This window comes from Atta colombica, unplaced genomic scaffold (genome assembly GCF_001594045.1).
Source record: "Atta colombica isolate Treedump-2 unplaced genomic scaffold, Acol1.0 scaffold140, whole genome shotgun sequence".
Classification (NCBI taxonomy): Eukaryota; Metazoa; Arthropoda; class Insecta; order Hymenoptera; family Formicidae; genus Atta; species Atta colombica.
Window position 1 is genome coordinate 1,013,548 of NW_017259229.1, and position 16,190 is coordinate 1,029,737.

General features: G+C 36.5%; 1 protein-coding gene across 6 annotated transcripts in view; it reads left to right on the forward strand.

Annotated features, from left to right (window-relative positions):
* The first annotated feature begins 719 nt into the window (after nucleotides 1-719).
* The window catches only part of LOC108684841 (ubiquitin carboxyl-terminal hydrolase 20-like), a 19,572-nt gene continuing 4,101 nt past the window's right edge, over nucleotides 720-16,190 (forward strand). Inside the window, exons 1-5 of one of the 6 annotated variants that reach the window (XM_018189361.1) lie at nucleotides 720-883; nucleotides 1,521-1,567; nucleotides 11,091-11,423; nucleotides 12,557-12,640; nucleotides 14,283-15,618. In XM_018189361.1, the coding sequence (XP_018044850.1) occupies nucleotides 11,137-11,423; nucleotides 12,557-12,640; nucleotides 14,283-15,618 (1,707 nt within the window). In that variant the 5' untranslated portion in view covers nucleotides 720-883; nucleotides 1,521-1,567; nucleotides 11,091-11,136. Of the gene's footprint in view, nucleotides 884-1,520; nucleotides 1,568-10,928; nucleotides 11,014-11,053; nucleotides 11,424-12,556; nucleotides 12,641-14,282; nucleotides 15,619-16,190 lie in introns of those variants that run through there. The other 5 variants (XM_018189360.1, XM_018189359.1, XM_018189362.1 and 2 more) reach the window with 5 other exon arrangements.

The window sequence follows — 16,190 nt, forward strand, 5'->3', positions numbered from 1 at the left end:
CTAGCCTTTAAAAATATACGTTTTCACTTATTTTAATAAATTTTTCTTATAACTCTTTATACTGTCGCTCTTTTTACGAGCACTAGATCCGTAGCCGGTTGTGCAGTTAATTCTAATCGTCTGCGTATCCACTGCGCATCTATTGCAAAAAGAACGAAAATCTGCGCTGCAATCGATTGTGCAGTTATGCTAAAAGAACAAATTATTGCAAAAACTACTGTATCTGATGCTTAAAAGAACGCACGTGGTTAGGTTAGCTGCATCCAATTGACCCAATGTAGACCCTGATGTACTTCAAATCGTATTATGTGCACTTCGGCATCATTTTTACGCGACATTTCTGAAATCAATTGCGGTATTTTATAATCTAGTGACTTTATTCCATCGAGATGTAAACCAGTGATGCGAATTCCCACTTGCAGTATGGTTACTACTATGAAGAGAGCATAAACGGACGTACAACATATGTGTAAGTGAACACGGATATGGACTTATCGTAATGTACCTTCTTATGTTCTCTTCATGCTATTTGGAATTCGCATCATTGGTGTGAACGCGCCTGCAGCCAGAGTGGGATTGTCGTTCTGAATGCACCCTAAGCGTTCGCTCGGCGAATTTTCTTGTGCGCTAGCGCAAAACGCGGCTCGCTGCGCCGCTACCGCCACCGTTACATCCTCTGTCCTCTGGCCGCCTACCATCGTCGCCGCCACTCGTCGTCGTCGCTGTCGTACACGCGAAGGAATGCCGATGACTGTCAACACGGAAATCGGCCACCACGTATCGCCATTTTGTCCGCGAGCGCATTGTTGGCGTATCAGTGCCGATAATCTCGCGGCACGACGAACGTCGGAGTGTGGATCGTGCCAGAGGCTGTCGACGAAAGGTAAATTCCTCAAACGTGAGACGTGCGTGCGTGATATCAGTGAGACTTTAGATCTTGCGTTTCTCTTCGTTACATACATACACATATATTATATATATATATATATTATATACATACATATTCGCACTCGAGCGAGCAAAACGGCGGGACGGGAGGCGGCAAGCATTTCGGAAAGAATCGATCGCATTTCACCGTCTCTTCCGCGCTTTACCGACCCCTGTTGGAATTCGGAACGAAGAAGCGCGTATGTGTACATACGTTCCCGGGGTGACGTCATCGCGTCGGCACCACCGTCGGGATGGCCGACCCCCTTCTCACCGAGAGAGGCCAGTCCCGCCGCTTTGATCCGCGTCCCGCGAGTCATTCCGTGATCTCCGTGTGATCGGCACGTACGTTCGCGTTGTTCCTTCGGCAAGCAGGTTTCTCCTCCTTTCCTTTCGATTTTTTTTTTTCGTTTTCTTCTATCAGTTTTCTTCTCTGTCGCTCTCCCTTCCCCCCTCCTGGGAGGAATTCGCATGTCTGGGGGACATGAGCGAAATAACGCGAGCGGTTGCTAGGTGTCACGGATGATGAGCCACGATAACCTGACGGCCCGGCCTTTTCGCGAATTTTTCTTTCCGTGTGTTTCTTCCGCCAGGTCGCGAGAAGGACTCTCCGTTTCTCGTCGACGTCAAGTTTCTCATCGTGAGTATCAACGAACTTTCTTTACTTCTCTTTCTTTACTTTTCTCGCCTGTTTTCCTCTTAACTGACTTTTTCCGCATAGCCGCTGGAGAAAGAAAGGTATATCTACACTGTTAAATATCAAAGGAGCCAATGGTAACTTAGTCCTTTGAATTAAATAACGTTTCATTACTTTCAGCTTCCATGTGTCAAAATGTCAATCAATCCAATTCTGTGGTTGATTTCAAAATAAACAATCCGTATTAATGTTGCACTTAGTAAATAATAAACTAAGTTCCAGTCAGATTCAATACATTTTCGTGAGGTAAATTTAATTTAACTGTATTGTTTCGGTTATTCGAATTCTGATTAATGAATTGAATAGTAGTGATGCCTTATAGAAATTATTGAAAATGACTCAAATTGTGGCGTAATTCGACATTTTGAATTTAACGGTGTGCTGCGAGACGATTCGTGCGATATATGGATGTGATTCGCGTGATTTTCATGGTTCCTTTTTCCTCCCCTTTTCGCGTGGCCGAGGAACTCCGAGGAAGGGTTAGGTTACCCGGCCGTAGACGCGTTCGATAAAAATATTCGTGGATATCGATACGCGCGCGCAAAGGCCTCCCCCGTCCTCTTCACAACCTTCCCGCGAGTGCGTCCGAAATGAATTATTTATAAAAAAAAAGGCAGAAAGGAAGAAGATGGATGCCCGCTGTCAAAACGGCGACGTGAGTTTCTGGGGAATAGGTATACAAAAAAAAAAAACAGAGATAAGAGAAAGAATCAATTCATTTTACTGCACAATTAAACAATTATGAATTTTAACACCGATGAGAATAAATCTAATAAGATGAGAATAAGAGAAATCCTATTCAGTCAAAACAGATCTTACTCAAACAAAATCACAAGTTATTGTGACAAAATGATATCAAAATGACTCCAAAATGATCGTTAAAAGTCATTTTTCAATCCTTTCCGATTTATTTTAATGTCATTTTGATGTTGATCGTGACTTGTTCTGCTTGGGTAATGCGTCAATATTTCTGTGTGAATTTATACAATGTAAAAAATACAATGTTAATTTTAATTTAGTCATATAGTGGACTTTCTGAAACATGCAAAGATGTTAAAATTAATACAAAAATGTTAATTTTAACATTTTTGCAAGTCTTAGAAAGTTTATATAAGTTGAAATTTACATTTTATTTTTTACAGTGTATACATTTCTATACAAATTACGCGTCGAAATCTTTTTCCGGTCTTGAAATGTATTCATGAGAAAAACTGGAGTACCTAGTAATATTACTTATTGAATTAACAAGCAATTTAATAATTTTTAATGTGCTAATAAGCATCTTTATACGATCAGTATTCATAGTCAATATTCTTATATTTAAGCTTTTGTACTTAAGAGATAATCTCAGTATAATCTCAGATACAAGATATTAATTAAGACAGTTTTATAATAAGAATGAATTGTGAATACCAACTTGAAAGTATTAATAATGATATTTAAGCGAATAATAAATCTGCAAAAAATATTGCCTCACAAATTCGAACCTGAATCTCCCGGATTCATATAATTAATTATCATAATCAGAAAGAAGAAAGAAGAAAAAGAGGAAATTGTAAAGACGGCCACGTCAATACAACGTGTCGTAAATAAAAAATAAAATGATCTAAACGTTGTATTCTGAGAAAAAATAATTATAATCAATTACCATAATTTAAATATATTTACAATTTATCATTTATAATTTAAATATATAATAATTTATAATTATTTTTTGGAACAACTGTATATTTACGATTGTTAACCATGCATAGTCAATTGGGTTATTAATAATAATTACACAGAGCACTTGAAAAGTCTTCAATTTTGTCTTAACATTTTTTATAGATATTATATAAATAAGTGAATAAAAAAAATATATATTCACTAATTACGATTGCATTTATACTGAATAAAAATGTTTATTTTTTATTCACCACTTACATAATATTTTATTAATATTTGAAACTTATTATAATTTATGATACAATTTTTGTTAGCGAATATACTATACATATGATTTTTATCACGAACATTATAACAGTAATTACCGCAAAAATGGAATTTCTAATTATTTTCATACAATTATAATCACAAATATCAAACACTTTTCTCAGTATAAAGTGACGCGTAAGTACTTATTATTAGCTGTTTCGGAAATTGATACTTTTGCATATATCTATACTTTCTATATACACTTAATATCGGTCATTCTGTACACTTAGAATGGTATTCATAGTTCATGTTTATTTCAAGACCCTTTTAAGTTCACTGTTAAATATCAAAGGAGCAATGGTAATTGAGTCTCTTGATTTAAATAACATTTTATTATTTTTATCTTCCATATATGTCAAAATTAATCTATTTCTGTGATTGAATTGTTTACTTGATTTCAAAATAAATAAACAATTATATTGTCGATATTAACGCATGCAGTTAGTAAATAATAAACTAAATTTGAGTCTAATTTAATATATTTTTTGATTCAAATTATTTGACTTAATTGTTTTAATAAGATCTGTTAAATTAATATTGATTTGAAGTAGTTGCGATCTATAAAAATAATTAAAAATAACTGAAATTCGGTATTATGCTTTAACATGGTTCTGTGATTGATATTTATGATATTTCAAAATTATATTTGTAACATTTAAATTGATGACTTGTTTTTTTACTTTTTGTGATGACATTTTTAAATTGTATTTAAAATGCTCTTAAATATAAGAACCGACTATGAATATCGATCTCAGTATAGATTCTTCTATGTAAAGTCGATATTCATAGATCAGTATTCATAGCCGCTTCTTATTTTTAAGACCGTCTTAAATATAATCTTAAAACATCATAATAAGCCAATCTCAGAATCGTATTAGCATCTCAAGATATTACTTAAGATAAGTCACAGTCTTAAAATAAGAGCTGACTAATTGGAAAAAGAATCTGCTTGTATTAATTAGAATTCGAGTTGAAAATAGATAAGTCAGAATTTTCTGGTTGAATTTATTATAATTTTAATTATAATTAAGAGAAATAATCAAGATTGATGATCAGAATTTTCTGCTTCGTTCATTTTCAACGAGAATTTCTTTTCAGTATATAAATCAGCTATAATTTTTATATTTAAAATCATCTCTTAAATACAATCTCAAGACGTAAATCAATTTCTTTTTATACATATTGGCATTATTTAAGATGATCTTGAAATCAGATTGGACTGATGAGTATTTAGACTTTTCTTTTGTAACGAAGAATCTCTAGAAAAATAGAAGAAAAAGATAAAAAAATATATATTTTTTTGTCTTTATGAAAAAGTAATATCAAGTAATATCCTCGGGGAATCGCGCAACGAATCGCCCATTCTTTCTCATTGTGCCGCCCTGATTTCCGCGACGATCTGCACCGTTCAGGCTTCTCGAGGCTGAAGGCCGGATGATCACGCGGTTTTTTTTATTCTCATTACGTAGTAATGTGTGTACACGAGTAATTTCACCAAAGTGGACTCGATACAACAATAACGACGACGATGATGGCCAAAAATTTTCATAGTTTCTGCGCACTATTAATACAGCCTTTCCGAGATCGCGGGAAGAGATATAAAAAGCAGACGGAGAGAGGTGTACACGCGGAAGAAATGCGTGCCGTAAAGTTATTTACGTATCACAGGCCGGCGCATAACGCTAGACCGCGGTACTTATAAATTTTAATACGATATTGTACAGCTCGCGATTTTGAGGGAGACGGGACGGACGTCGTCTGTACGTACATTCATCGGCTTAATTTTGTTCCTTGGTTTTTTAATATCTATTTCTGTCAATATAGATTAACTACTTATATTAGTAACTATTAATTAATGTAAATTTTTTAATTATTAATTATTAATCTTGCTTTAATTTATTCTTTATCTTTTTCCAGTTAAATTTTAACACAGTTTTGTATTGTACAGCTCGCGATTTTGGAAGAGAGATAGGACAGACATTCGTCGGCTTTTTACCACATTTCTATCAATATAGATCAACCTATTATTAATTTTAATCTATTAATTGATATAAACTTAAGCAACGGAGTTCCATCAATGTAAGACTAACTTTAATCTCGGTTTAACTTCCTGTTTATCTTTTTCTAATTAATCTTAAAATTGGAAAAAGTTGAAGAGAACTGAGATTAAAGTTACGTTGATGGAACCAGGTCTTTTTTTGTTCACTTTAATTTTGGTTTCACTTATCTTCCTTATCTTTTCCTAATTTCAGACTTACATGGATATAAAAATAAATCGAGATTAAAGTTAATCTCTATCGATATTAGAGAGACAGAAAAAGATAGATATCTATTTCTACAAATGTAAATTAACTTTAATCTTGATTTAATTTATTCTTTCTATAATATAGAACAAAAAGAAAAGAGCGAAAAGTAAGTTCAACTAGATTAAAGTTGATCTATCTTGATAGAAACGAGCAAAAGTTGAACCGAGGCTAAGGTTAATCTACATTGATAGAAATGGACGTAAGACGGCCGATGTATATCGATCTGCATCGCATGCCCTTTCCCTCTATATCTTCCTCTGCCGCAGAGAAAAGGGGAAAGAGGAAGTGGAGTGTTCCCGTTTGTCTGTATCCGACTTAGAGATGGATATTGCGAATGTTTTTCCATTTCATTTATACGCCCTCGGTATACAGGATGGGATATCGATTAGAAGCTTTTACATAGCTATACGTTATCTCGATGAAACTTTAAGGTCGTCGGTACGCACGCACATAGACGCACACGCGAAGCTATTATCCTATAAAACACGAATCGAACGATCTTCGGCGTTATCGTATGGAAAAAAAATGTAATGTATTATCAGCATTAGCCGACAGCAATCTAATTCAAAATAATCTTAATTCAACGATAATATTAGTAATAAAACAAATATTTCCCATTTCTTCTTTTAATAAAATCGCAAGATTGTTATCAGTCAGAGAAAACTGAAAAGGTCGGGGAATTAAAAGATAATCGGGAAAAGGGAATTCTTTTTCTGTTTCGTTACTAACTCTGTTAAAGGAGCAGAAAAGACTTGATATGGATAAAAAAAAAAACAGAAAGAGATTATTTGATGAGAAAAGGAATTAAAAAGGAAGACATTGCAAATTATGCCTGACAGAATTCATGATATGGAAAAATAATCAGGCAATTTTTTTCTGTTCTGCTAAAAACCCTGGAGATATTATTTGCTTCATTAATTTAGTTTAATTTAGTACGTACAGTTTTATATGAAAATGTAAAAACGCAAATGATGAGATGTTGGCATGATTACTTTATATTATAATGCCTGCCAGATATTTCATGTGTAAGAAAGCGGGGAAAAAGTTTCCATTTGGTGACACAAGTCAAGTATTGTTCTATTTTTATTATTCTTTAAATGTCAAGAAAGATAGAATGATGTTTATGTTGACTCATGTCATTAAATGGAAAACACCCACATACATAAGTACGTATGCCTTGATACTGTTATTATAGATAAACAAAAATATTTTCGATTAGACTGCTGTTAGTTAAAGCTACACATTTTTTTTCCGTGCATGAATGCAAGGCTTTTCCCTTTTTACAAAACGTCGAATCGTGAACGATATTCAGAGTATTTGTGCAATGATTCATGTTTTCTCAACACCTGTTGTGAATTTAGAAGTAAATCCTTGAGGTACATGAGAGAAATACGAAAGTACACGTCTAGGCGGACGTGATCAGGCTACTTTTTCTTGGTCTCGCCGGTTAAACGCCGGTAATCGTGGACGTGTCCGGCGATAGATTATCATTGAAATTAATTAATAATGCGCCGACGCACACCGTGCCGAGTTATGTCACGACCCGTGCATCTTACGTAAGCTAATTGAATTGTAATCCATCCGAGTCACGGAATCCGCTAGCGAATGCGCGTCATCGTTCCCCCTTATTACACGATCGCTGCTCATCCTTCATTAATATCCCGCTAATCTTCGGATGATATAATTGTTGGGGAAAGAAGGGCGTGTCTGTTCGAATAATACGGGTTTCGGTGTCGAGTACGTTAACGCGATTTCCGTAATTGTTGTTTTTAGAGTTAAGAGTCGTTCAAAGGAATTAATCTTATGAGATCCAACTGTTTATCACCTAACGACAGATTAAATGACAGTTGTATCTGACAAAAAAAAACAACTTTAAAATCTAATATACCTAAAAATTCAGTTAAATCTGAAAATAATTATGTTGGATCATTAAAATAATTTGAACGCTTAAATTGGCTGCTAAAATGTTAAAATTTTTTGTAGCATTATCGTCGTACTTGGTATCCTACATAATTATTTTAACGATCCAATAAGGACTTGTTATAATAGTGGGTTAACTCGCGTTTTACAAAATCGAAGTAAATGAACTCTAAAGTGAAAATGATGGAAAAAATACATAGTTGGAAAATTTCTGTTAAAAATACATTTTACGTGTTTCAAGTGATCGCACTCAAATTTTTGTGTTAATTTGGCACAAGACGAATATGTTAGAAGATAAATATTATGCAAAAAAATTAACACCAAAAAATGTAATGTTGACACAATTTGTAAGCAAATTGTGGGAGCATATTTTTTCAGATAATATATTAACACGTGTTTTATTCATCTTTTAGAATTTTCGTTTTAAAATACATCATTTTTATATTACTTGTTCACTTGCTCATAAATTGTGTTACTTTAGCTAAGAAATGTTGAATATTATTTTAACATAAAATATTCAAATATGACATAATTACTTTATATTAAATTAACGCTCGGATAAAATTCAAAATCAAAAATTTAACACAAAATTTCAACAAGGACTTGAGTGGACTGGTTTTAACACAAGTACAAAATGTTTTTACTGTGTACCAATAGATTCATGATAAATTGTATTTTCATTACTTTAACTTTAGAATCCATTTACTTCGTTCTTATAAAATGAGTCAGCCTATTGTAGCAAACTCTATAATTACTTTCAGATCTGTATCAAACTAAATTTTTAGGTACGTCAATAAAACCATTCTTTCCGCGTGTCTGCAGTATCCATCATATCTTTTTTCCAACCCACACTAAGAAAAATGGTCTGGTTGGATTAAACAGTGATTCTGATGGAAAATGGACGAGATAATCGAAATTCTGGTCGATACAATATTTTTGATAAAATCTACTAGAATTCTTATTTTTTACCAGAATAATCCAATCAGAATTCTAGTTATCTCAATTAGAATTTTAGTAGACTTAACCAGAAAATTCTGATTCGTCCAACCAGATTCGTTTTCAACCAGAATTTTTGTTCCTTGACGGATAATTGGTGACCACCCTGCAAACACACAACACGCGAGTATATCCCACGTCAATCTACACGTGTCGCGACTCACCGCTTTGGGTCACGGAGCAGGCACGCGTTGACGCTTCGTGTAACGAAATTCGAAACGACATGGTTTATATTGGATATTCCGGCGTTCTAAACTGCGCATTCTGACTCCGGTCCGACGGAAAAGCGGGACGGCTGCCAGATCGCGGGAAAAAAAATCATCCCGGGCGTCAGATCCGCGTCCTATCGACTCCGTCGTTTGGCAGCACCGTCAACACATCCGTCTCTTCCGTTTCCTCATCTTCGCTACGAAAATTACTCATATATACGTGATAATCGACGAAACACAAATATTATTTCATAAAGAGACACGAAAAGAATGGTTTGCTAAAGGTATTGATATTAAAAAATTTGTCTAGATACAGATCTGAAAATAATTTTGTTAGACCATCAAAATAATTATATACACTTAAACTTTGATAACAAATGCTACAAAAAGTTTTAACACTCTATGATCATTTGAGCTTCCTACATAATTATTTTGATTAGTCTATTGAAATCATTTTCAGATTTGTATTTAGCTAAAAAAATGTTTAAATCCTTAAGTAATTCGTTAAAACTATTCTTTTTGTGTAGTAGCTAATAAAATTTTAAATTCTTCAGCAAGACTATTTTTTCCCTGAGTGATTACGTCTTTTATGTTGATTTGATCTCTCGTCAACCGAGCGTATCGTTCGACAATGTGATATGATTTTGCTCTCAAATGGACCGTCGTATAATCTCTTTGCTGGATATAGTATAATCTCCGGAGAAGTTTCGTAGAAAATGGGGGCAAGGTGACGCGATATATCTGAGCGAGAGACGAGGTCAGAGGTAAAGCGCAAATTAAGCTTGCCGCGCACCGAGAACTTGCTTGTTTTGCACATTTTACGTTTTGTGGACTCGCACGATTTTCAATCGCGTCACGAAGGTCGACCGCGTTATATCATCGCGCGAGACAATTATCGATAATGGCACTCGTTGAAATTGTTACTTTAACGCACGTATTATATGTGTACCGATTGATAATGAGTCTTCTGACTTGCGAAACGAGCAGATTCCAATAGTTATCAGATTCAAGTTCGAGTGATTCTCGCGAGAAGCGTCAGATGTACTCCATTTCTCGAATTGGATTTACCGACAAAAAGTCATCGATCTGACTTCCTGTGGTAAATCTCGCGAGTGCGACGTCCGCGGATGTCCGCGATTCTCCAACTACGAACGCCATACACATACATTTGATCAGCGTCAAGAAATCTTTGTAGTAAAAACGAGAAAAATTTCAAGTAAATTATTTCTTACTTCATATTGATTAGAGGATGCTTTTCAGCAAGAGACACAGATGACATACAGTATATCACAGTGAATCGTAACATATTTGTGGTTTGCCAATGTTAAACAAAGATGAAATAATTATTGCGTTACACTGTCTCTTGTTGGAAAGTATCAAAAATAAATCAGTTTAATTAAATATAAGTACCTCGTGATACACTAAATAGTTACAATGTAATTATAATTTATAATCTTTTTAGGCATCAATTATATATATTTTTGGTAAAATTATAAATATAATGATGATTACCAACATTACAGCAGTAATAAATAGTTTCTAATTATGCTATGCAATTATAATCAAGTACACTGAGAGAAAAGTTTTTATGATTATGTTACCATAATTATAGTTATTATTGCTACAATGTTAATGATAATAACTATATATATATATATATATAATTTTATCAATAAACATAATACATATTATTACTAATTAGTTGTTACTATTAATAATATTAATAATAATGGCCATAATTATGGCAACATGTAATTATAATCGCAGATACTAAAAACTTTTCTCTCAGTGTATCTCTGTTTCATTTGTTGAAAGCTTCGAGAAAGGATTTTTGCGCGTCGCAATCGGAAGATCGCGGTTTCCGGTCGTTCCGCGAGACCTGGGCTTGAGGAACCAGGAACGAGTTCCGCAAGAAAGGTCCCTCTCGAAGTCGCAAAGACTTAATTACCGTTGCTAATAAAACTCTCTTGTCTCTTTTCCTCTTGTACGCATATTCATTTTCTTTCGTATTTATTTTTTTTTAGAGTGCGCGTGAGAATAGTGCAGTAAAATGAATTTCAGGCATTCGACGGAGAAACTCGAAGAGATCAGCGAGCCGCAGTGCACAATGTCGTATCATCGCGGCGGGCAAGCGGGCGCCGTAGCGGTCTCATATAGTACCAGTCCAATGGCACCGCACTCGCCCAGCCGGAGGTACTCGAGCGGCACCAGCGGCGGTAGCACCACCACTTCTGCGCTCGGTAGCTCCACGTCCAAATACAGTAGCTACCGTTCCACCGGCTCATCCTCGATCTTAGACCGACCCACCAGCTTCTACACATCGTCCTCGAGCTCGGGCTTGCGCTCAAACTTTATCTCTTCGGAATACAGGAGGTCCTATTGCGCGCCAGGAAGGTTAGTATCTCATCAGTATTCCCTAGTGAATCCTCGAGAGTTGCATCAGCGATCGCCCTTGTGTATCGCGGTTTATGTATGTTTATTTTTATCAATGTAAATTTTGATTTTTATCTTTTTCTAATTCTAAAAATTATAGATTAATTTACTCTTTAGCCTTTATAACTGGAGTTAATCTACTTTGGTTTTTATCAATGTAAATTAACTTTTATTTTGGATTAATTTACTTTTTATCTTCTTTTAATTTTAAAAATTATAAAAAGGTAAAGAGTAATAGAGATTAAAATTAATCTACATAAGTTGCTACTTTCTATTAATGTAAATTAACTTTAATCTTGGACTAATTTTTTATTTTCTTCTATTTCTGAAAATTGTAAAAAGATAAAAATTAAAAAGAGATTAAAGAGTTAATTTACATTGATTTCTATCAATTTAGAGTGGATTAACTTTCACTTGGTTTAACTTTTTATCTTCTTCTAATTTTAAGAATTAGAAAATCACAAAAAATACGGTAAATGGAGATTAAAATAATTAATATATTTTAGAAATGAACATTAAACGTGTAAATTTTTCTTAAAGCAATATACAATATACTCTTTATACAGAGTCAAATATGATGATTATGAAATTGAATAATTCACACTGTAATTTGAATCACAATATGGTTTCTTAATTCTTGTTTCGACTTTTATGTACAACTGAACATCCCGTCACATTTTTTATACTGATTGAAAAAAGAATATCTCGTTTAATATCGATGTAATATTTATCGCGCAAGTTAACATCGTGTGGAGAAAGTGGACACGGTTGAACGGCAGGTTCCGCCGAGTCGAGAAGCGTGTCTTATAATCACGTTAAACGATGTTTTTTTTTCCTTCCTATCTCTACATGAAATCTGACGATTAAAGTCTTCAATTAAACGCAAGAAGTAAGACATCGCGTGCTGTCGCAATTTTTTCCTCGGTTGACAGATCTTACGATCGATTAGGTCTGAAACAATACAGTCAGAAATTTAAGTACAGGAAGGTGAAGTTTTCGATAGTATTGTCAAAAGACAAATGTACAGAGTCCACGCTCTCGAAATGTTGAATTAGAATTTGACAAGGTGTTTATATATTCGATCCACTCCGCAGCTTCTACTCGTCAGCTTCTACTGGCACGAGCGTCCGCAGGAACTACTCATCGGAGTACAGTCGATCCACCTGCTCACCCGCAAGGTGAGCGATCCTCGACGTAGGATGTAGATTTTAGGAAGATAGCGAAACACAAATTGTCCCACGCACAGAGTCGAAAATTGAAATGTTTACACGAAAAAAACAATTTCGTTGAAATACTACAATAAAATGGGGTAACTGGCTCATAAAATCAGGGTAACTTTGATCCATATTTTGATAATGCTTAGGCAGACGCATATTAAAATCGAGAAAGACTTAAAAGTATTTTCAAAGAGTTTTTATATTCTGACACGCTATCTAGATGTTTTTAAATTCAGATCAAAGTTATTATCTCAATTGGGCCAAAATTATCTCATTTTACAGCATTTAAAAATTTAGCTAAGTATCTAAAGATAAGAATTTTATTGGACTATCAAAATAATTATGTAGAACTTATTGATAGAAAGTTTAAAATTTTTATCTGCGTTGTTGTCATGTTTAAATGTCCTATAATTATTTTGATGGCTCAACAAAAATAGATCTCTAGTTAAATTTTTAGAGACTCCAGCAAAAGTGTTTGCATAGACGTACAATATAATGAGCATATTCCAGCAAGAGACACAGATGGTACAGTGTAAAACAGTGAATCATTTATTCCGTTTTTAACATTGGCAAACAAGATGAAATGATTTATTATGTCACATTGTGTTAACTGTGTCTCTTGCTGGAAAGCGCCCAATATTAATCAATATCAAATCGCCCATATCCTTGAGATAATTTCCTATAAATAATTTTGTAAAGTGAAAATCATTTTACTTTTACTCCTTTAATATATGCTAATATTTTCTATTTCCTTCTCATAATCTCGCACCTGATGTCGAATATCTACGTCTGAACTGAAAGTCTCGCGCGTCACTTACCTTGCCTTACCTTGTGTTCACGTCACTAATTCAATTACGAAGACAGACACGATATGTACATCCCCCATTCGTATATGACTGGCATTAGTCCTACGTTAAAGGTCGAGGTCAGCATAAACTGGTCGCTAGGTCCGCTACCTGTTATTCCGGGTCAGATAGCTTCGTTCCCTATCTTGGTGTCGTTAATCAAAGCATTACTCTCCTCGTCGAGGCAAAGGAAATCTAGATGGTATAAAGCACCATTGAAATTCGCGCAGCTATGTTATGTTGAGAGAGCACGTAGCCGCATTTATCGATTTTAAATAAGCACGCTCGCGCTACGGAATGTAGACGTGGACCTTGACCTCACAAGATTATCCAGCCTGTGTATCTGCACGACGTTCGCGTTTCGAATACCTCTGTAGCACCAGGTTTTCTCTCTTTAGATCCCAAAGATGCACTCCACCCTGGATCTTCAATCTGCGTTATTCCTCGAGAGAATATATTTAAATATCTAGTACGAGCGTGTCGGCGTTCCGAGTCGCGCTTCCGCGAACGATGTCGCGAATCTGATTTAGTGACCTCCAAACCTCGAAGTAGAAGTAGTTGCGCCCGGTTGCTAGCGATAGAAACGCACATATCTCAGTAGCATGCACGCGCGCGAGTCCCGCCGAAGAACGGCGTCTATACTCGCGCGCGTTGCATAACGCGATCTCGCGAGGTAGGGGAGCAAAGGACCTTGGCCAAAGGCCCGGTCCGGCGAAACGCGATGACCGCAATATTCTTATGTCGGGCAAATTTTGCAGGTCAGTCTCGTCGTCGACGTACAGCGAAACGGGCGGCAGCAGCGGCGCCGCATTAGCAACAACGATCGTTAACGGCACCAACAGCAGCGGTAGTGGCAGATACATCTCGACTACGCCAAGCGCCTCGGTCAACTCATCCACGTCCTCGAGGGAACGCGGCAGCGTTGACGCGGCCGCCGCGGCCGCCGACATCATCAGTAGGTACTCGCCAGCCGGCTATGTGCCTAGTATTCAACGTCAACAACAGCAAACAAGCGGCGGCAGCGCGCATCACTGGAAGCACCGTTCAACGTCATCGTCCTTGAGCGAATTGTTCGGTGGGGACGAGCGCGAGGTCGAGCGCAAGGATCTCCGTCTGGAGTCCTCGCTCTCCTCGTCGTCAACCTCATCGTCCGTGGCTACCGGAGCGGCCGGTCTATGGTCCAAGTCCAGCAAGAGAAGACCGTCTACGAACAGCACGGTGCTCACCACCGTCGGGCATTCACGTACGGATGGTGCTGTTTCTCTCGCCGAGGTAACGACCATCGACGATCACGTTACCCGTAAACCAAACGACGACGACGACGACGACGACGACGGAAACGACGGTACCAAGGACGACCATCATAACAACAACGGCAACGCCGGCAACACGGGGCACAACGGCAACGGCGAGGATATCGCTTGCGAATACGGCGTTAACAACAACGACAACGAGCATGACGACGATAACGACGTAGACGGGGACGACGACGAAAACGAGGACGAGGACAACGACGCAAATGACGACGATAATCTCAACAATTGCCACCACCGCTTCCACCAGCAGCGTCGCCATCGACCGAATAAGGTCTCGCCCGCTAAGCGTAACGTTCTCTCACCTGCCGCCGCCATTGCCGCTGGTGGTTTGATCGGTGTTGGTAGCCTTGACCTGTTAACTAACCTCGCTACTAATCCTCATAACACCGAGCTACTGATCAATAACAACGCTCAGAACAAGGTAACAGGAAGGGAGGAGAAGAATGAAGTTTCGACGAACGACGAGGTAACACGCGGCATCGACGATGTCCCGTCGATCGTGTTTCTGCAACGCGATCGCGTCAGCGACATTCCTGAGGATGGCGAGGAAGAGAATAGCGCGTCCAATAACACGGACGAAAACGGTTTCAGAGGAATCAACAATATAGCCGGTAGACCGTCCGTCGCGCACGGCGACGACCCGTCCATCCCTTCGACGTCGAGGAGAACAGATCAGCCCGGTCTCTTTTCATGCACTACAGGCAACAGTCTGACGTCGTCACCGACGAATCCATCTACGGCACATCAGAATATCTATCGCGGGATCAACGAGCAATACGTGAGTACGCTTGTAAAGAAAGTAATACGCTCTGGCACGGAGCAGCATAGACTATGTTTAATCTTCGATATTTATTAATCGATTATTAACAAATGTCTTTATGATTCTTACGTCCACTGTCGATTTTTATCATTGTAGATTGACTTTAATCTTGATTTATTTTTTATTCTAGTCCTAAGAATTAGAAAAAGTAAATTTAATCGAGATTAAAGTTAATCTATTGGTAGAAATGGGCCTACGATTTTTTTTTCTCCAATCATTTATTTTTGTAATTGTCCATAGTCAATGCTGTGCCGGGACTATGTTTTTAAAAGGTTTGTTAACCCGTAACAGATGGAACAAAGGCTCCTCGTGATCCTGGGACATTTTTTTAATTGTTAAATAGTATAATTATTTGAAATAATTTTATGTTTCATGTCTTATTTTATTGTTATATGTAAGCTAATTATTATACTATATTATTATTATAATTATTATACTATACAACATAGAAGCTTGCAACATGTTGTAATATCGTTGTAATACCGCAATATTGCTGGAATAATCTTACTATATAAATATATATATATATA